This window comes from Schistocerca piceifrons, chromosome 1 (assembly GCF_021461385.2).
Source record: "Schistocerca piceifrons isolate TAMUIC-IGC-003096 chromosome 1, iqSchPice1.1, whole genome shotgun sequence".
Taxonomy (NCBI): Eukaryota; Metazoa; Arthropoda; class Insecta; order Orthoptera; family Acrididae; genus Schistocerca; species Schistocerca piceifrons.
Window position 1 is genome coordinate 856,434,726 of NC_060138.1, and position 22,303 is coordinate 856,457,028.

The 22,303-nt window shown below is 43.6% G+C and overlaps 1 protein-coding gene across 1 annotated transcript in view; it reads right to left on the reverse strand.

Moving 5' to 3' along the window:
• LOC124715757 (beta-glucuronidase-like) overlaps nt 1–22,303 on the reverse strand; it is a 152,268-nt gene that overhangs the window by 43,473 nt on the left and 86,492 nt on the right. Inside the window, exons 5-8 of the mRNA XM_047243120.1 lie at nt 20,774–20,919; nt 13,651–13,853; nt 8,478–8,624; nt 6,626–6,798 (exon numbers count right to left, since the gene is read on the reverse strand). Of these exons, the coding sequence (XP_047099076.1) occupies nt 6,626–6,798; nt 8,478–8,624; nt 13,651–13,853; nt 20,774–20,919 (669 nt within the window). The remainder of the gene's footprint in view (nt 1–6,625; nt 6,799–8,477; nt 8,625–13,650; nt 13,854–20,773; nt 20,920–22,303) is intronic.

Sequence of the window (22,303 nt, forward strand, 5' to 3'; positions counted from 1 at the left end):
GATTTCAGGTGTGCCGCAGGGGAGTATTGTAGGACCGTTGCTATTCACAATATACATAAATGACCTTGTGGATAACATCGGAAGTTCACTGAGGCTTTTTGCAGATGATGCTGTAGTATATCGAGAGATTGTAACAATGGAAAATTGTACTGAAATGCAGGAGGATCTGCATGGTGCAGGGAACGGCAATAGAATCTCAATATAGACAAGTGTAATGTGCTGCGAATACATAGAATGAAAGATCCTTTATCATTTTGCTACAGTATAGTAGGTCAGCAACTGGAAGCAGTTAATTCCATAAATTATCTGGGAGTAGGCATTAAGAGTGATTTAAAATGGAATGACCATATAAAGTTTATCGTCGGCAAATCAGATGCCAGACTAAGATTCATTGGAAGAATCCTAAGGAAATGCAATCCGAAAACAAAGGAAGTAGGTTACAGTACACTTGTTCGCCCACTGCTTGAATATTGATCACCGGTATGGGATCCGTACCAGGTGGGGTTGATAGAGGAGATAGAGAAGATCCAACGGAGAGCAGCGCGCTTCGTTACAGGATCATTTAGTAATCGCGAGAGCGTTACGGAGATGACAGATAAACTCCAGTGGAAGACTCTGCAGGAGAGACGCTCAGTAGCTCATTACGGGCTTTTGTTGAAGTTTCGAGAACATACCTTTACCGAGGAGTCAAGCAGTATATTGCTCCCTCCTACGTATATCTCGCGAAGAGACCATGAGGATAAAATCAGAGAGATTGGAGCCCACACAGAGGCATACCGACAATCTTTCTTTCCGCGAACAATACGAGACTGGAATAGAAGGGAGAACCGATAGAGGTACTCAAAGTACCCTCCGCCACACACCGTCAGGTGGCTTGCGGAGTATGGATGTAGAGTAGATATAGATAAGAGACACTTCAGCAGCATGTACAAATTACAGCTTCAAATGTTTCTTTAGGTGCGAATTCAAACGCAACTTAGTAACGATAATAGAAGGTGGTGGTTTTCAGCTTAAGATGTATTTATTTAAACGTGTCCTTGTGAGCCATTATCGAGTGTGTGTAAGAAAAACACTCATTACCACTGCTAAACAGGAACACAATATTGCGAACAAAACTTGTGGTATTCCAGATGGTGAAAGTTTTAAATTTTCTAATATTCCAATCATATATCTCAGTAATTTTCTAATATTTTTATTTTTTATTACACTTTGTTTCGCAATACGAATGAATATTCGTTTACACATCCTAGAAATTTTTTGTCTGTCATCATTCTTTGGTTGACAGCATACCTGTCCCGTCGGAAGTGTGCCGAAAAACTGCCAAACCAATAAGAACAATATCACTTCTAAACCAAAACGAACGGTAGCGCATGACGTGAATACGTTGTCAGATCGATACCAATGGTACCGTTTTTGAGATAATTATCTATCTGTGAAGATTCGTTAGTAATATTGTGTTCCAGTTTCGTGATGATGCTGTATATATATATTTTTTTACAACTAAACATTCACTGAGGGCTTCAAAAGCAGAAATTAGTCGTTTAACAAAGGAAAGGTGTGAGTAGTAAGTAAGTAAAGTGGAGAATACCGTCACCATTTAAGAAATTTATGGCTATGATGCCCATTCTGAAGAATATGTTAATATGTGACAATAACTGAATGGTAATTATGTTTTTAAATTTTTATGCAGACCATACAAAAGTATGATTCTGGCATCTTGGAAATTGGAAATTTGTGGTAAGGTCTTATGGGACCAAACTGCTGAGGTCATCGGTCCCTAAGCTTACGCACTACTTAATCTAACTTACACTAAGGACAACACACACACCCATGCCCGAGGGAGGACTCGAACCTCCGACGGGGGGAGCCGCGCGGGCCGTGTCAAGGCACCTTAAACCACACGGCTACGTCGCGCGCCTCTGGCATCTTCTAAATACTTCACAAGAGTGTGTACTCAGTTTCGAATCAAATCCCATTTACATTAAAAGATACACAGAATTTACAAACAATATTTAGTCATAAAAGAAAACCGACTCACTGTGAAGACTACATGGACGGTTTCTCAAAGTTTACGGCGTCACTCTTTACGTGATGATAAGGCGACACCTCTGATAACCATGGCGGGGAAATATTACACGTAAAGAACATTTAATGCTAAATGAAATCACCATTTTTATCCACGTCTTATTTTTAGCACTAAAGACTGAAATGTGCTAATTTTGTTGACGTCTTTTTGGAATAAACGATAATCCCATATGGGTAATGGCTTTCAATGGGAAACAGACATTTGGAACAGTAACGATAAGAAAGATACTTTCACATTTGTGTGCTACTCCAGCAGCTTGTCTGTTTGGTCTATTTCGTTTAGTTTTTTAACGAATAGGAACTTTGGTAGGGCCATCATCAATGTAAAGCCACCATTGTTTGGGTGAGAAAGTTAAGCGACCGCACAGTACCTATTTTCTCAATTCTTGCATCTATTTACAAATCCATAACCGTTAAGTTTCTAATTTGCAGGCTGTATCACACTCTTTCACTGAATTATCGTTTGTAAAACTTCCTATATCTGGTCTCACTTGAAAACGGGGAAAAATTGAACCGATAAAATAAACACGAAAAACTAACACATGGGGGTTGGAAACTTACATCCTATAATCAGAATTTCGTTTAAGGAATTAATTACCAAAAGGCATCATTCAAATCGTCATGCATTCCTAATCGCACTGGAAAAGGTCAAAATAGAAGTACAGGAGACAGCTAGTTGAACAAGTACGAGTTTGTGAAGAGATCATGGATGATTACACAGAATAACTGAAAAATAAAGCTAACGATTCGGATATCGGAATCAGAAGAATATTGTAGTTACGAAGAATTTAAAGACATATTAGTTGCATAGCCAGCAATGAGCTGAGAAATTTGCATTCTTAGATTGCACAAATTACACACAAAAATATGACGCCATAAAAATTTTATTAAATAGTGTTGGGACACAAACACCTATCTGGAGGAACCAGTAATAAAATATGAACTGATAGAAATTTTGATACAGAAACTATCTATCCGAGGGAAATTGTTACCATCATCCAGGCGTAACGGCCAAGTGTACGTATTTCTACATTAGATCGAGGCTATAGAGACTTATACATGATTACAATGGTTCGAAAAGATGAGGTGTGAGGCAGTCTAATTCAGATTACAAAAACTGTGAGCAGAGTGTCAATGTAGGGCAACTGAATCACCACATCATAATGATTTCTGACGTTAACAGGGTGAACACTGAACAAATTTTGGAAGAGAGAACAATGGGAAGAATTGATAAGCAGCAGTCTACAGTCTTCTAAAGGCTAGAAGACTGCTTACGAAAGCAGACTTCACTCATCTCACTAAATGCATTTCATGTACGACGTCTCCTGTCAAACCCAAATTGTCAAGAGCGTCGAGGGGCACGTATTTCTTTGTATGGTTAATGGTTTACCTCTGGTGTCAAGGAGATACTGAAGTAAGCGGTTTCTTTTAAATTGAGCCATATACTTTTTATAACTGCATTAAGTAGCTCTTAAGAAGACAATTACAGAGATATAGCGTTTGTTAATGTTGACGTTGAAACTTGTCATAAAAAACATTCGAAAAATGTTCTAGAATTTAAGAGGATGTTGGCCGGATTCGACGTTAGCGATGCAAACACCGCCAAGCAGAGCACTCGTGTTGTATCAGAATGTCAACACATTTGCTTGTTTACTTGTCTGCACTGCAGGCCGCTCATTTCTGCTTCGATATTCATGGCCTGCAGACATGTACACCACTGAGGAGAAGCTATATACACTACTTTTATATGGTGGATGTAAAAGAAATACCGTAAAAACGGTAATTTTGTCGATTTGCCCTCCACCAATTGAGGAATGATTCTACGTTTTTCCAAAGTGTGCTCTTAACGATGAAGCAACATTTACTATCCATGCTAATGTAAATTTCCATAAATTTTACTGCTGAGCAGCCGAAAATCCACATTGGCTTCGTCAGCTACAACATATTTTTGTTGTTGTGGTTTTAGGGCGCAAAACTGCTACGGTCATTAGCGCCCGGTCTGTCACTTAGGAAAAGGTAAAAACACCGAACTGGAAACCAGCAGCAATGGGAGCTAAACTCAAAATAGTGGGGAAACTAAAAACAGAAGGAAAGCTTAAAAAAAACTATAGAAGGGGGGCTGTTTGTCCCCAAAAAGAGCTTCAGATGACTGACGTCATCTCACTGACACTAATAAACTCGAGAAAGTTATCGGCTGGGCGCGTGTCATCTGCTAAAATGGAAGATATATCAGGCGACAGCTGTAGATGGGCGCGTAACGGAGTAAAATAGGGGCATTTAAGTAAAAGGTGTCTCACCGTTCATAGTTGAGATGCAGGGGGTGGGGGGGTGGGGGTGGTGGTGGGGTCGCCACTTAAAAGATGTCGATGGCTAAAAAGACAGTGCCCTATCCGGAGTCTAGTTAAAATTACCTCCTCCCGACGACGAGTTCGGGAGGAAGAGGTCCAAGCACAGGGAAGAGCTTCACGTCCCGCAATTTATTATTGGGAAGTGTCTACCAATGTGTGTGCCATAAAAGAGCAACACGGCGACATAAAACACTCCGCAGATCGGCAAAGGGAACCATGCGAACAGCAGGCTGAAGAAGAGAGGCTGCAGCCTCGGCCGGTATATCGGCCGCCTCCTTTCCACAGATATCAACATGTCCTGGGATCCAGAGGAACGCCACAGAGATGCCCCCCCCCCCCCCCCTCCCAAGCAAGTGGAGACAGTCCTGAATCCAGTGGACCAGAGGATGGACAGGGTAGAGAGCTTGGAGACTGAGGAGAGAGCTGAGCGAATCTGAACATATAATATACTGTATCCGCTGATGGCGACGTATGTATTGGACAGCCTGGAGAAAAGCGAAAAGCTCCGCAGTAAAAACCGAACACTGGTCGGGAAGCCGAAATAGATTAGGGGTGTCGCCAACAATATAGTCACTCCCAACACCAAATGATGTTTTTGAGCCATCAGTGTAAATGAATGTGGCATCCTTCATTTGTGCGCATAGAGCAGCAAATGCCCGACGATAAACAAATGAAGGGGTACCATCCCTGGGAAACTGACAAAGGTCACGGAGCAGGCAGGTCCGGGGCCGGAGCCAAGGCGGTGCCGTACCCCAAGTTGTCAAGAAAGTTTTAGGTACAACATCGACGGCCGTGGAGCGTAAACGTATGGTGCGGCATCATAGGAAATTACGTTGTGAGACCTTACTTAATCTCAGACATTCTAAGTGAACATTCGTACGCACACTTTGTGGCAAACACTCTGCCGGTTCTTCTAGAAGAGGTACCACTGGATATTCGACAGTGTACGCGGCTGCTACACGACGGTTGTCCAGCTCACGCGTCCCATGTTGCAACGCGAATACTGAATGAGAACCTTCCTGGACGTTGGATAAGACGAAATTCTGTTGTCAAATGGCCTGCGCGATCCCCCGATTTGACTCCTCTCGATTTCTTTCTTTCGGGAGCATTAAAGGACGCAGTCTGTGAAGAAGCCCCAACAACGTCAGACGACATATGTCACCTGTGCATGCTCCACCATATAATCTACTTTAACTACATCTGTTCATCATAGTTCTTTCGAACGGCGATTGCAAATGTACCTTTCTGTACATTATCAACAGTTTAGACACATGCTTAAATAAAGGATAAAGTTATGTTTTTGGAGGACAAAATTTGTGTTGTTTGATCTGAGAAGTTACCAAATCATTGTTAGTAATTTGTTTATTTCATTTACGTGTGTACGACATTTCATTTGAAATTCAAGTAAGTCGACTGCGTGTATTCAACGTAGCTGGTAACACTGTCCTTACGCGCTTACGTTCAGTATGAAACGACGCTTCGCTAGGAAGATGATTTATTTTGCGGTGTACAGACGGTCATCAAAGTATTTTTAATCAAATGTTTAGTTCAACCAATGTATTCCATACGATATAATGTAGAGCAGTGTAGATAGGGACAGTTGTCCGACAGCATGTATTTTGCCGCGCGGGATTAGCCGAGCGGTCTATGGCGTTGCAGTCATGGACTGTGCGGCTGGTCCCGGCGGAGGTTCGAGTCCTCCATCGGGCATGGATGTGTGTGTTTGTCCTTAGGATAATTTAGGTTAAGTAGTGTGTAAGCTTAGGGACTGATGACCTTAGCAGTTAACTTCCATAAGATTTCACACACATTTGAATATTTTTTTGAACAGCGTGTATTTTACCTCTAAGAAGCACACAGCCACGTACAGGAAAATGTAGTTCAAATTTTCCTTCAGGCGTTTAGATATTAAATACAGTAGTTCCTGTGAGCACCACGGGACTTAACGTCTGAGATCATCAGTCCCCTAGACTTAGAACTTCTTAAACCTAATTAAACAAAGATCACCACACACATCCATGTCCGAGACAGGATTCGTAGTTGCGACCGTAGCAGCAGCGCGGCTCCGGACTGGAGCGCCTAGAACCGCACAGCCACCGCGGCCGGCAACAACAATACAGCAGCAGGAGTAGCAACAGCAGCATCAACAACAACAGCAGAAGAATGCAAATTGCGAGGCACAGCATACTCACTCTGTGTTGACGCTGGGACATTCGTCGATGATGAGGAAGCCCTGCTGGTCGGCGAAGTCCATGACCTCGTCAGCGTACGGGTAGTGGGAGGTGCGGTACGAGTTGGCGCCCACCCAGCGCAGCAGGTTGTGGTCCTTCGCGACGGTCGCCAGGTCCAGCCCCTTGCCGCGGATCTGCGGAAGCACCGTTTGTCTTTAGCTGTCATTGCCGCTCTGGCCGGACACGAAGGGAATGTGACTATACCGGATAAGACCGTGGCAGTGGATAGATAAAGTATCTCTGAGTAATAAGGTCTCTTGGTGCTGTGTCCTGATTGATAATACAATTAAATAAATTATCAGAAGGGTATGAAGATATTAGCGATAAGAATTTCCTGTAAAAACCATGCCAAATTGCGCTACATATTTTGGGTGTACACATTTATCAAATCTCTATCATCAAATCTATGAAATGTAAAAGATACAGATGACTCTCCTGTTTCAGTACTCTAGGACGCAATTGGCTTTGCGAAATGTGCTGAGCTTGTAATGACAGGAAGTAAAGTGACTTATTTTTTCGAAGTTTATACTCTAGTAACTACTTCCTAGAAGAAGACATTTGCTCTGAATGCATCTTAGCTTGAAACAAGTAGGTAGTAAAGTTGCAACAATGCGAAGAAATTGTCGAAAAAACACGAAATTTTTACTGTGACAAATAACATACTGATTAAAATTTCACGCCGACACATTGGGATTATTTTGAGGGAGATGCAATGGAAAACAGTAGACCGTCGATAGTATGCCGAGGTTAAGACGCCGAATGTCGCAACAGTTTCATTGTCTTCTTCGTAACTGGCATATGGTATTATTTGGAGATATGCTATGCTCTTGGGCATAGTCTGCTGGTTAATGTCCCATCTCCTGGTAAGGGGCATCGTCGGAAGGTAGGTATATGAATTCCTTAACGTTAACTGTTTCATAAAACCAATACTTCGACCACTTCGATAATAGGGAGAAAACGAAATGTTCTTTCTAGTAACAATTAGTCATTCCATGCTCTATAGGTTATTTGTGCGATTTCTATGCATGAAGTGAATGTTCGTCTGTATGGCTACTTGAAGGCCGTTTACGGGTCAATAATACTGAAGTGGCTTAAGTTTCATAGAACTGGGCGTATTAATATGTGACGATACACACGTTAGCAATGAAATTAATTATATTTAAAAGAAAAGTAAATATCTTTGTCTCCTATACTACACATGGCCCTAATCTTACACTTCGTTCGTACTATTCCTCTGCATCCTTACGGTTTAAGATGCAAAAATGTAAGTGATGAAATACTTTTGTACGAGCAGTTGAAGCTGCTATAGCTGTGGACAATTACGGTCTCTTCAAATTGTGATTTATTTTCATGTTTTGGTAGATTTATTTTGAATTTAAGTTTATGACCGGACGCCCTTGCTGTCACCACAGCCATCAACTGACAAAATCGAAGGCTTGTGCGCCATTTGTGTGGGACTTTTGTTATCTTGGTTTTCTGTGCTAGCGTATATTCTGCGGTGGAAATAGGAGACCAGTCAAGCATACGTCTAACCGGGGGTGGAATACCGTGTAAAAACACACCGAGCCTGTTCGATGTACCAGACCAACGACCGTTAACCCGTAGAACGCCTTCCATTCGGGTCTATCCAACCTCCCTGTCTCGCAACATAGTGTGCTGCGACGTAAGCTCTATGAACAGGTCATACACGACAAATTGAACTACTTCGTGTGTATATATATGCTGAAAGTATTGTCGGAATGCCTGTCTCCAAGGAAAATGTTAGAGGTATCGCTGTAGGTCTAACATGCAGACAGCAGTGTACAGTACTTACGTCAGCGTCTTCGTGTCGGCCAAAGCCTCGCAAGTAGACGGGTCGGTCGTTGATGAGCAGCGACGAGTTGTCCCAGGCGAGTCGGCGGATACCGACGGGCAGCCGGTACACGTCCTCCGTACCCCATTCCGATGACGTCAGCCGCACCTGCAGCATTACAAGGCAGCGAATTAGCCAACTTCGACCACTGTAGATGCAGGAAAACATGTACCTGTCTTCATACGGATCGAGGCCGTTAACTAGGCTACCACACGATCGCTAAAGGATACGCACTGATTAAAACAGCTTGTCTTTTTCATCTCCCGCTATGATTCCTTAAAGAACTTTTCATAAATCTATACAAATTACAGCATTAATAAATTCTTGATAATCCCAAGAAATTTGCATCAAACGGGTATAGAAATGCGAAAATCGATGCATCAACCCCCGATATGCAGATTTTGCCCAATATGAACAAAAAGTTGATCCAGTCCTGTAGCAGAGACTGTTTGGGAGTTTGACAATTATGATCCCCTGGCTGCGTTATGAGCGCTGCGCAGATTCTGATAAACACAGATACGAGTCGATTAGAACAAATAATTACTAACCGACGTGTTAGACAAGGGTGTGGACTATCACCTACCCTTTTTTGTTTTCACATTGACTTCATTCTTTGTAGACGGCAAGGTAAAGTAAAGTAAAGTAAAGTAAACGAAGGAATTAAGGTAACGAATGAGGAATAACTGAAGTCCCTTTTGTTAAGAGACGACATCATTATTATCCAAAGGGATGAACAAGACCACCGAAGATCATTAAGCCAGCTGTACGAAATTTGCAAAAAATGCAACTTTAAGATTTCTAGCAATGAAACGAAAATAATGGAATTCCGATGAAAATATTCAGTGAGAACAAAAACTGTTTTGGATAGCTCAGTTTTTGAACAAGTATCTCAAATCTTTTATTTAGGTTGTGCTGTAAGCTTTGATTTTTACTCTGATGTTGAAAAAGAAATATAAAAATTCCAAGCTGTCTGTGGTACCATTAGCAGAACATTGGACCATGAAGTACAGAAGAGGCCATCCTGAAATTCTATAAAGTGATAACAGTTCCTGTGCTGGCCTATGGCAGCGAAAGCTGGGTTACCACAAAATAAGGAAGAAAGACAAGAAAATAAAAGACTGCGGCGACGACTTTCCTAAGGCAGTCGAAGGGCTGCAAAAGATGAGACATCATTAGAAATGAAGGTATTAGAACAGAATTAAACAATTTCAACATGTATGAAAAAACTCAAAAATATCGTGAAGATTGGAGACACCACCACAAGAAAGTGCGAGATCACGAGAGTTTCCCAGAAGATGCTGAACTACAAGCGAAATGGGAAGAAGAGAGATCAGAAGACCTCGAAAAAGATGATAGTGATTTTGTTCGAGTTTAGAACAGGCAACAGCCTACTCCTTGCAAGGAAGAAGAAGAAGAAGAAAAAGAAGAAGAAGAAGAAGATAATGAACCAAAAGTTTAGCGCCGTCTTATTAGTGCAGCTGCAAAAGCCATGAATTTTAATATTTTAAATTTCTTCTACTTTTTGGTTATAACACGTACGTTTTCCAATAGGTAGTTTAATGTAACGCGTGGAAGGTTATAGTTTCTAGTTTTACTTAAATAAAAAATCACACTGTTGGCCATATCAGCTATTCCATGGCAAACAAACTACATTTGTTCCTGCCTTTTTCAGCCTGACGGTAATTAGATATCATCGGAACATTATTTAAATATTTAAAAACATGTAGATTGTCAAGGAAATTGAAAGTAGGGAAGAGTAATCTCGGAAGATATGTACAAGTGTTATATTAACTTCATGTTCAAAGATAGCTCTCCTCTTAAGCTCTTCAGTGAGTGGAAGAAGGATCCCTACTGTTTCTGTTGGGTTTCGTGATCGAGAGATCTCTAAACAAGCGTGTCCTGTGCCGACGTTTGGTTGGCTTGCTCAAAGTTTGTATAGGCACACCAAATGCTCATTGTAGACTGAGGTGAGAAAGCTCATGGGATAGCGATATGCACATATACATAAGGCCGGTGCACTGGTGGAGCTGTCATTTGTACTCAGGTGATCCATGTGAAAAGGTTTCCGACGTGATTATGCCCGCGCGAATGGAATTTACAGACTTTGAACGCGGAATGGTAGCTGGAGCTAGACACATGGGACATTACATTTCGGAAACCGTTAGGGAATTCAATATTGCGAGATCCACAGTGGCAGGAGTGTGCCGAGAACACAAGATTTCAGACATTACCTGTCAGCACGGACAATGCAGAGGCCGACGGCCTTCACTTAATGACCGAGAGCAGTGGTATTTGCATAGAGTTGTCAGTGCTAGCAGACAAGCAACACTGCATAAAATAACTGCAGAAATCAATGTGGGATGTTCGATGAACGTATCCGTTAGAACAGTGCGGCAAAATGTTCCGTTAATATGCTATGGGAGCTGGCGACAGACGCGAGTGCCCGGCATCGGCTGGAGCACCTGTCCTAGGCTCGTGACCATATCGATTGGACCCAAGACGAATGGAAAACAGTTGTGTGGTCAGGCGAGTCTCGATTTCAGTTGGTAAGAGCTGGTGGTATTGTTTGAGTGTGGTGCAGACCCCACGAAGCCAAGTTGTCAACAAGGCACTGTGCAAGGTGGTGGTAGCTCCATAGCGGTGCAGGCTGGATCTCTGGTCCAACTGAACCGATCATTGAGTGGAAATGGTTATGTTCGGCTACTTGGAGACGACTTGCAGCCATTCAAGGAATTTATGTTCCCAAACGACGATGCGCCTTATCAATTGGCCACAGTCGTTCATGACTGGTTTAAAGAATATTCTGGATAATTCGAGCGACTGATCTGGTCACCCGGATCGCTCGACATGAATTCCGTCGAGCATTCATTCATGGGACATAATCGAGAGGTCAGTTCGTGTACAAAATCCTGCATCGGTAACATTTTCGCTTTTATGGACGCGTATAGAGGTAGCATGACTCGGTATTTCTGCAGGGGACTTCCAACGACTCATTGAGTCCATGCCACGTTGATTTGCTACACTATGCTGGACAAAAGGAGGTCGGACACGGAATTAAGAGGTGTTCCGTGACTCTTGTCACTTCAGTGCATTATGCGTCGCATAAGGCGTGAAAATTTTTCGTGACATAGTTGAATCTCAACTATTGTGTACTGACAGCTTTAAACTATGAGGCGTGTTTTTTAAGTACCGTTTTGAAATTAAAAAAAGACGTGCTAAGATATCTCAATAATTTTATTTTTACATGAAAGCCTGTACCTTAATCCAATTTTCTACATAATTTCCGTCAATATTAAGGCACTTGTCGTAACGTTGTACCAGTTTTTGAATATCCTCCTCATAGAAGTCTGCCGCCTGACTTGTTAACCACTGCATCACCACTGTTTCGACTTCGTCATCGTCTTGAAGACGCTGACTACCCAGGTGTTTCTTCAAGCGCAGAAACAGATGGTAGTCACTGGGCGCAAGATCGGGGCTGTACGGAGGATGATCTAGAGTTTCCCATCGAAAAGATGTGATGAGATCTTTGGTCTGATTCGCCACATGAGGATGGGAATTGTCTTGTAGCAAAACGATGTCCTTGCTCAACTTTCCAGGTCTTTTGTTCTGAATTGAACTGCGCAGATTGTGTAATGTCTTACAGTAAGCTGCTCCATTGATTGTCTCATTACGAGGCAGAAATTCCACAAGCAATACTCCTTTTCTGTCCCAAATAACTGTGCACATGATTTTCCGGGCAGAAATTGTTTGCTTAAACTTCACTTTTCTGGGTGAATCTGAATGCCGCCATTCCATGGACTTTTGCTTTGATTCTGATGTGACGTAGGCCATCCATGTTTCATCGCCCATAACAATTTGGCTTAAGAAATCATCACCGTCGTTGTGGTACCGCTCAAGGAAAGTCAATGCACTGTCTAAACGTTTGGTTTTGTGCACATCCGTCAACATTTTCAGTACCCAAAGTGCGCACAATTTTCGGTAATTTAAGTGCTCGGTCACAATGATAAACAGAACTCGACGAGAAACATTAGTAAAGTCATCCCGCAAGGAGGAAATCGTAAAGCGTCTGTTTTCTCTCGCGTCCGCAGCTCGTGGTCGTGGGGTAGCGTTCTCGCTTCCCGCGCCCGGGTTCGATTCCCGGCGGGGTCAGGGATTTTCTCTGCCTCGTGATGACTGGGTGTTGTGTGATGTCCTTAGGTTAGTTAGGTTTAAGTAGTTTTAAGTTCTAGGGGACTGATGACCATAGATGTTAAGTCCCATAGTGCTCAGAGCCATTTGAACCCTTCTTTTTTTCCTCTCACCTTATTGTCCACTTCCTGCACCAAACTTTCATTAACGACCGAAGGACGCCCACTCCGTTGTTCATCATACAAATTTGTGAGGCCATCTTTAAATGCTCTCACCCACTTTCTTACCATTCCATCACTCAATGTTTTCTCCGTAAACTGCACAGATCTCGCGATGAATATCGATCGCTTTTAGGCCTTTAGCACTAAGAAATCTTATAACAGTCCGTACTTCAATTTCGGCTTGACTGACGATTATTGAAGGCATCTTGAACACTCAGTGCACAACGTAAACGAGGAAGAATGAGACTGTGATGGCGTCAGTGCGTAGACCAGAGATGTAGGTACCCAGTGCGCATGCGGAGAACGCCGACCGCAGCGCTGCGGCAAAACAGTACTTACGTAAAAAAACACGCCTCGTACATGTCCTAATTATAGCTTCTAGACTCCAGTACAAAGGCACTTGTAGTTGTGGAAAGTTATTCCTCTCCAGGACAGGAGCGAAATTATTTCAACTATTTCAGGTGGAGATTAATGTCATAAGGGAAGACATTGAATTGTGCAATTGAAATAGCGTGGCCGGCCGCGGTGGCCGTGCGGTTCTGGCGCTGCAGTCCGGAACCGCGGGACTGCTACGGTCGCAGGTTCGAATCCTGCCTCGGGCATGGATGTGTGTGATGTCCTTAGGTTAGTTAGGTTTAAGTAGTTCTAAGATCTAGGGGACTAATGACCTAAGATGTTAAGTCCCATAGTGCTCAGAGCCATTTGAACGAAATAACGTGATTGGATAACGCTTGAAACAGAGACCAGGCGTGTGAAGCGAGGTGTGGCGTGGCGTGGTGCCTTACCTGCAAGGTGTAGAGGTATCCCGGCCGAGGGTGCATGAGGTAGGGCCACCATGCGTGAGCGTCGGGCACGCGGATCTCGCCCTGCAGGCCGTTGCTGGAGTCGCTGGAGCCCACCACCACGCCGTCCGCGTCCAGAAGGTCCACGCGGCACTGCGGTGCCTCCATAGAGTAGCCCGCGTACGTCACGTTGTACCGTACCGTGCCTGCAAGCCGCAAGTTACACCATGCTAGCCAAGTCTAGTTACGATGCCGTCAACCACAGCCATTCAAAAAGTATCTTAATTTCTAAAATGCTGAAAAACCATTATGTACCATCCTTATACCTAGTATAGCTAGAGATTTTATCGAAAATCTCTTTCTCAGTGCTCTTTTCAGCACAGGAAAGAACTAGGCAGAATAGCCAACGTGATAAAGTTAAAAGTAAACCTGCGTACACCGCAATTGTCATTTCGTCGACTCCGCTCCTGACAGCTGAGTGGTCAACGCGACGGAATGTCATACCTAACGGCCCGGGTTCGATTCCCGGCTGGGTCGGAGATTTTCTCGTCTTAGGGACTGGGTGTTGTGTTGTCCTTATCATCATCATCATTTCATCCCCATCGACACACAAGTCACCAAAGTGGCGTCTAAAGACTGGCACCAGACGAACGGTCTACGCGACGGAAGGCCCTAGCCACACGGAATTTCCATTTTCCATTTCGTCGAGATCGGGTGTTCTGCCCGTGGTCCACGTGTTCCCATCACGATATTTCGACGTCGAAACTCTACGTCTTCTTCAGGTGTTCGTGAGACTGTCCCAGGGAACCCCTGATGAAGACGTCAAGTTACGGCATCGAAATATCTTGTTGGGAAGATATGCACCACCAGCAGGACACCCTATCTCGACGAGGTAACAACGAACCGCCGAGAAATACTAAGGAATTACGGCATTCTTATTGTTAGTGCACTTCAGTAGAGCACATCGTCTGCCCAATAATTACCGTATTTTACGCACTTTTTTCTTCGAAAAATTGCCTTCAAAATTCTGGTCCGTCTTATACTCGAAATTAACATAAAATATCCAGTGTTTGATTTAAAATTCCAGCCAGTCTTAAAATGGTCATAAATTGGATGCCGCGCGAAATCTGTCTGTATCTGGCAACATTGATTCAACTGGCAGCAGCAATGCACCGATGCGACGAACATGAGTTGCGGGGATTCACAAGCTCTCTAACATTGTTTCCTTCAGGCCCCGCCACCACAGTCCAGAACAGTGACCAACCTATGATGCGTTATTGCAAAATGGTTCAAATGGCTCTGAGCACTATGGGACTTAACTGCTGAGGTCATCAGTCGCCTAGAACTTAGAACTACTTAAACCTAACCAACCTAAGGACATCACACACATCCATGCCCAAAGCAGGATTCGAACCTGCGACCGTAGAGGTCGCGCGTTTCCCGACTGAAATGCCTAGAACCGCTCGGCCACATCGGCCGGCGCGTTACTGCAGTCTACGGTGACAGTGAACTTGAACTGAGAGTGGTTTGTGTTATCGGTAACAGTACAATATTTTTTTTGGTATCTAGTTTCGTAAAGGAAGAAAATGAAAGGAATCCATTAGATGCGGGCTGTAAATTGAGAGTAGCAGCACATACAGAAGAACATGGAAACAGAGAAACTGAGTGGCATTTCAGCCTTCTACCAATAGAAAAAGAAACCATTCCAGATCGGCAAGCTAGGAAATAAGAACGGAAAAAATTAAGAAGACTAAATGTGCAAAGAGAGGACTGAATATACAATGACCAAAACTAGAAGATGATGTATTGAAATGGATTCAAGGACATCGTCAAAATGGCATTGGATTTAATACAAGAATGATTCAAATACACGGTCATATGCTAGCGCTACAATGAACGTAACTGGCTTTAAGGGTGGAGTTGGTCGTGCTACTGGTTTATGACGCGTCATGGACTTAGCATGCGAACCAAAACCAAAATACCTCAGAAAATGCCACAAGAGTATGAAGAGAAAATATCTTTCCATCGATTTATTACTCAATATCAAAAGAAAACTAGTGCGGAACGAAGTCAAATAGCGATTAAGAACGAAACTCCTCAGACATATGAGGTCCCGAGTAACAAAACTGTTGCCACAGAAGGTGCTAAAACTGTAACTATAAAAACAAGTGGATATGAAAAAAAAGCTCGACGCTTTTGTCCTTTCACGTTGTGCTGGCGGTACTAAACTTAATCCAATAATCATTTTCAAGCGCAAGACAATACCAAAACCTTCTGAAGTACCGCCAGGTGACAGTTTACACGTACATGACAAAGGTTGCATGGAAGAGACTGGTATGACATTATGGATTAACGGAGTGTTGGAGAGAAGGAAAGGTGCTTCATTGAGGAAGAGTTCTCTTCTTGTCCTAGATCAGTTTAGTAATCATTTGAAAAATTCTGTGGAAGAGAAATTGAGACAGGGAAATACAGAACTTGGTGTTATTCCGGGAAAACTTACTCCACAAGCCGTGCGGGGTGGCCGAGCGGTTAGAGGTGCCATGTCATGGACTGCGCGGCTCCTCCTCCCGCCGGAGGTTCGAGTCGTCCTTCAGGGACGTGTCTATGTGTGTGTGTGTGGGGGGGGGAAGGGGTGGGAGGGGAAGGGGTAGGGAGGGAGAGGGATAGAGTGTCTACCATCACGGGTTTCCTGGATGGCTCTGTTGCTCGCAGTTCGACGACGAACAGACTTGGTCAACGCGTTCTCTCAGGCATACAGATCGTCTGAGATGTATTGTGTGAACTGTAGTCTGCCAGCTTTCGCCAAACGCTTTTCCAAATCCTCGTACAACCCGTTCTCCGAGATGGAATGGACTCATAATAGAGCTCTTGCATCATGTCAAGTATGTATTAGATTTAGAGATGACCACATAATCCGTTAACTCCATTGTTGTGGGGAACAGATGTTTGATTTTGTTTCTCTTTTTGAATGATTATATAAGATGAACATCAACAAAAGCAAAACGAGGATAATGGAATGTAGCCGAATTAAGTCGGGTGATGCTGAGGGAATTAGATTAGGAAATGACACTTAAAGTAGTAAAGGAGTTTTGCTATTTGGGGAGCAAAATAAATGATGGTGGTCGAAGTAGAGGGTATATAAAATGTAGACTGGCAATGGCAAGGGAAGCCTTTCTGAAGAAGAGAAATTTGTTAACATCGAGTATAGATTTAAGTGTCAGGAAGTCGTTTCTGAAAGTATTTGTATGGAGTGTAGCCATGTATGGAAGTGAAACATTGACGATAAATAGTTTGGACAAGAAGAGAATAGAAGGTTTCGAAATGTGGAGCTACAGAAGAATGCTGAAGATTAGATGGGTAGATCACATAAATAATGAGATGGTATCGAATCGAATTGGGCAACAACAACAACAACAACAACTCCTTTCCGGAGTCTACCTATTGGGTTGGTGCGTAAGTTTGTAGCGGTTTTGCTTTGCATGTTGGTATTCCAGCTGCTATTAATTTATTTATAGATTGTCTCTTTTTTGGGGGGGGGGGGTCTACAGTTGCTGTTTGAGCTTACATATTGTCATTTGGAGGCAGTGCGTGGAGCTGTGGACACTAGAAAATGGAGTACCAAGCGGAGAAATCGGAACATTTCCGACATTCTTCTGTTTGCGTTCAATAGACGGTTGAGAGCAGAGGATACAGCCAGAAACATTTTCGCCTTCTATGGAGTTAATTACATTAGACAGAGCACTGCAAGAAAATGGTTTCTTCGTTTTAATGAGGATAGTTTTGACATTATTGACTATCCACGTTCAAGAAGACCTTCGGGGTTTGCTGAAAATGTTTAAACGCATTAATCCACATTTATCCACTATAGTGTATTCGAAAACTGGCAAATGTGATGAACTGTTATCATCCTACCATTGTCCGACATTTTCATTCAATAGGGAAGGTTAAAATATCATATGTATGGGTACCTCAAGCTCTAGGTCAAAAGCACAAAAATCAGAGGGTGGCCATATCTGCATTTCTACTTGCTCGTCATCAATTGGCTCGTGAACAACACTAACCATGCCTATCCCTTATCGTTAGCGGTGACTAGAAATGGTTTCTTTAAGCTAACATAACGAAAACAAGGGAATTATTGAACCCAAACAAAGCAGGAACTCCCACACAAAGATCTGTGCCCATCCATAAAAGATAATATTATGTATCTGGTGGATCAGGGACTGTATTGTGTACTACGAATCGGTTCCCCAAGGTGTAACCATCACTGCTGACATTTCTTGTCGACAACTGAGACGTCTTGCAAACGTTGTCCAAGGACAACGACAAAGAACACTGGGTGAAGTGATGCAACCGCACGATAACGCCCGCCCGTATTCTGCTAGACTGACAAAAAACACTAAGTAGGAGTTGGGTTGGGAAGTCATACCGCAGCCATCTGATTCATCTGGTCTTACGTCCTCAGATTTTCAGCTTTTCCGCTCTCTATCGAAGAGCCTTCAAGGAATTTCCTCTCCGGAGGAAAATGCGCTCCGAACATGGCTGGACTAGTTCTTCGGCTGAAAACTACGTGATGTCTACAGTCGCGGAACATGCAAGTTACACCAGTGCTGGCAGACTGTTGTAAACAGTAAAGGAGAATTTATTATTTATGAAGATTGACAATGGTATGTGTATCTGTTGTGTTTAATAAACTCCTGGAAAGCCGCTATGAACTTATACACCAACCTATATTTACTTGTTTTGGATCCTATTATGCACAGTGCTTTGTTATTAAGCTTTGCCTTCAACAGTGGAGTGAATTGCAATCAAATGCTCAAAATACTTCATTGCTTAAACTTGTTTCATTTTAAGTCATTTCATTAGCCCATGCTCTTGGAAAGAGTCATGGCCTAAGGTATGGTCGTAAGCGCGAGATTCCGATCAGTGGACTCTACCAACAGGAGCTTAGCACAGGTGCGGACACGAGTCATACTTTGAAACAGCCTTATGCCATTAACCATTCCATGGATTATTAAAAATAAATGATACTGCGAAACCGGTTTGGGCTCCAAAATGTTTTACGCAGTATTTGACTAAGTACACTAACTTACATTACTTAACTGCTAGACCCATTAATGAGGCGCAGGCCCTGTTGTACGTTGCTTGTGTGACTGCTTCCAACGGCAACAGAAATGTGATTTTCAATTTTCGTGTAACAACTGACCAAATTTAAAATTCTGCATAATCTACTCATTAACAGCTATAATCTTATGTTCAAGGTTTAACATGGTAACGCGAGCATTATGGTTAGAAACTGTGTTTGTGCTTTGAGCCAGTTGAACTCAGAGCGCGCAAATTACCCGCACTATATGCATCCAGTGCTTGATATTGACAGCACTTAACGACTTCCAATAAGCCTTAATACATGATCCCAAACTTTTTCTAAACTTTATCTCACTTACATGCTTAACGAAATATTTAACACATTAACGCATTTGCAACTTAATCAGGCGATTGGAGCTGTTTTATACACGGGAGTTCGATTATTTAAACAACTGGTATTATTTAAGCAACTGGAGGAGAGTGGTTTACGAGTTAAAACAAAGGTGGCCCTGTCGCTCTGACGGCAACACAGCGAACGTGACAACGATGCATCTTATTCTATAAACCTTCTGACACCTCTTCAGGAATTATACTCTCCTTTCAGGATTGTGTTAAATTTTGCCTTGCGAGAATAACAACGCCGTCCATCATTTTTGGCATGTTACTAAGCGCAGTCCTCAACTTCAAGACACATTTTTACTATCGTGCCGTGATGGGCACCGCACCGCTCAACTTTGATTTCATGGTGGCGCAGTCGTACGATTCAACGGGAGATGTAGAGGGTGCAGTTACCTTCGCCTTGGCCGGAGTACGAGCATCTAAAATGAGTACGCTACAATTGTGTTCGCTGGCGTTTGTCTGAAATGGGAAATCGATCAAATAACGTTCCTTGCTCGCTGTGCGGTTCGGTCTTTGTTTTGACAACCGATTTTACGAAAGCGTTGTTAAGAATTCGGTCGCAGCTTAATATTCGTGACAAACAAGCATATAGGGGTCTTTGCTGCTCGTTTCACACGCAGTAATTTCATCTTCCGTTTTTTAATCGGTGAAGTCACAAAATCGAAGAAACTCATTCCTGACACGGTGCTCTGGTACATGCAAATAACATCGAATATTGCAGAATGTACTTCTACTGAAGCATGCTGTCAGATTAAAACTTCCCTTTCGCGGGCAAGTGCTCTACCACTGAACTGCCCAAGCAGGACTCACGATTTGTCCTCACACCTTAATTTTCGCCTGCACCTCGTCTCCTACCTTTCAGACTCTACAGAAGCTCTCCTGCGAAACTTGCAAGACTAGCACTCATGGAAGAAAGAATATTGCGGAGACATAGCTTAGCCATACCCTGGGGCGATGTTTACAGAACGAAATTTTCGCTCTGCAACGGAATGTGAGCTTAAATCAAATTTATGGGCAGATTAATATCGTCGGACACTGACAAGCTGCATGAACAGGTATGTGTCCCACAGATGAAGGACAGGTTTTAGATAAGGGACTGTACACATAGGAGAGAGTATTTTATTAATACCCGCCTAACACATAATTGTCTGCAGTGAGAGGATAAGGTGAACGACACACGTCCATTGTTTTCTACTGTTCCCGTCGATGATGATGTCAACAGAGATTGTGAATTAGCTTCGATAAGACAACGAAGGGAACGTAGAACCATGTAAGCATTCGCTTCAGTCGTGTTAGGGACACCACGAAGATCCGAATCTTACCGTGAGCATCATTTGAGATGAAACCAACATAAAAATACTGTTTATTCCAATATTTTAACATAAAGCACAACACAGAAATCAAACAATTCATGACAATTGCAACAAGTGTTTTCGCCAGTCCGATTGGACTTTCTCCTTGCACAGATCAACAAACGATTTCTCTGTACATTTGCGTCATTAGTTAGCAAAGTTTGATTTTCTAAATTATATGTGCTTCAGTACCATTAACGACAACGTAAAATGGTCTGTAGTCGAGAATGCATTTACAGTTGAGTTTCCTGTGCATATTTCAACACAGCTGCTGGTGTACGTTGCGCACTTACCGGTCCCGTCGAGCGAGTAGTCAGTGGCGACGTTGAGATCGTCTATGAAGACGGAGGGCGTCGTGTAGAGCAGGACGGGCCGATGGATGCCCGCGTAGTTGAAGAAGTCGAACGAGTACGACTGATACTCCCGCGTGCCGTTTGCGCTGCAACACGCAAAGGAAGAGCACGTGAAAACTCACTGAGTGTCAGACGTAAGATTTATGAAACTAACATGTAAGAATGGACAACGCTATGCTGCATATCCTTAAAAGAATCTGAAATTAAATTACAGGTTCTTACAAAATTCTTTGACAATTTTAAGCTATTCGCACGCACATGTGTGCTCTGATCAGCGAGAACATTATGACCACCGACCTACTGTCGATATAAACCCATCCAGGCGACAGCAGCGTCACCTGGTGAGGAATGACTGCCAGTCAGACACTCACACGGTGCACGTAGCATCAGTGAGCGTGTTGTCCTTGTGTAGAATGGGGAAGGCACTCGGTCTATCCGAGGCTGACCGAGGGCAGATTGTGATGGCCCGGAGGCTCGGCACGAGTATTTCGGAAAATGCACGACTTCTCTGTTGTTCGATGGTGCTGTGGCCAGTGCCTTCAACATGTGGTGAAGCCAAGGTGAAACCACGTCCAGAACTCGTCGGGTTAGGCGGCCACCCCTCATAGGTGTCAGACGTCATAGGCTGGTCAAACTGGTAGAATAGGACAGGCGGCGAACTGTGGCGGAACTAACATCAGACTTTAATGCAGGGCAGGGTACAAGTGTGACTGAACACACAGCGCACCGAATACTCCTAAAGACGGGCCTCCGCAGCCGAGGACCCATGCATGTGCCAATGTTAACACCACAATATCGGCAACTACGACTGAAATGGGCACGTGACCATCGGCACTGGACGTCGGTGCAGCGGCAGAGCTTTGCATTTGGTGGATCCCGATACCTTCCTCCTCATGCCTATGGGAGTGCAAAAATCCGTCGTCTTCCCCGGGAACAGCTCCTTGACACCTGTACTGCTGGGCGGAAGCAAGCTGATGGCGGCTTCATTATGCTCTGGAGAACGTTCACGTGGGCATCCACCGGTCTAGTGGAGCTAGTGCAAGGCACCATGACGGCCAAGGAGTATCGTACATTGGTTGCCGATCACGTACTCTTCTTCATGACGCTCATGTTTCCCGACGAAGTGGCATTTTCCAGCAAGGTAATGCGCCATGTCACAAGGCCAGGAGTGTGATGGAGAGGTTCGAGGCACACAGTGGCGGGTACCTATCGATGTGCTGGCCCCAACAGCTCGTCAGATCTGAACGCGATTGAACGCATCTGGGATGTGAATGAACGTGGCGTCAGAGCTCATGGCCACCCTTCCCGAAATTTACGGGAATTATGTGATTTGCGAGTGCAGACGTGGTGCCAACTTCCTCCAACGACCCACCAGCGCCTCACTACTTCCATCCCACGACGTGTTACCGTTATCTGTGCCAAAGGTGGACATACCGGCTGTTGATAGGTCGTCTTGATATTCTGGCTGAT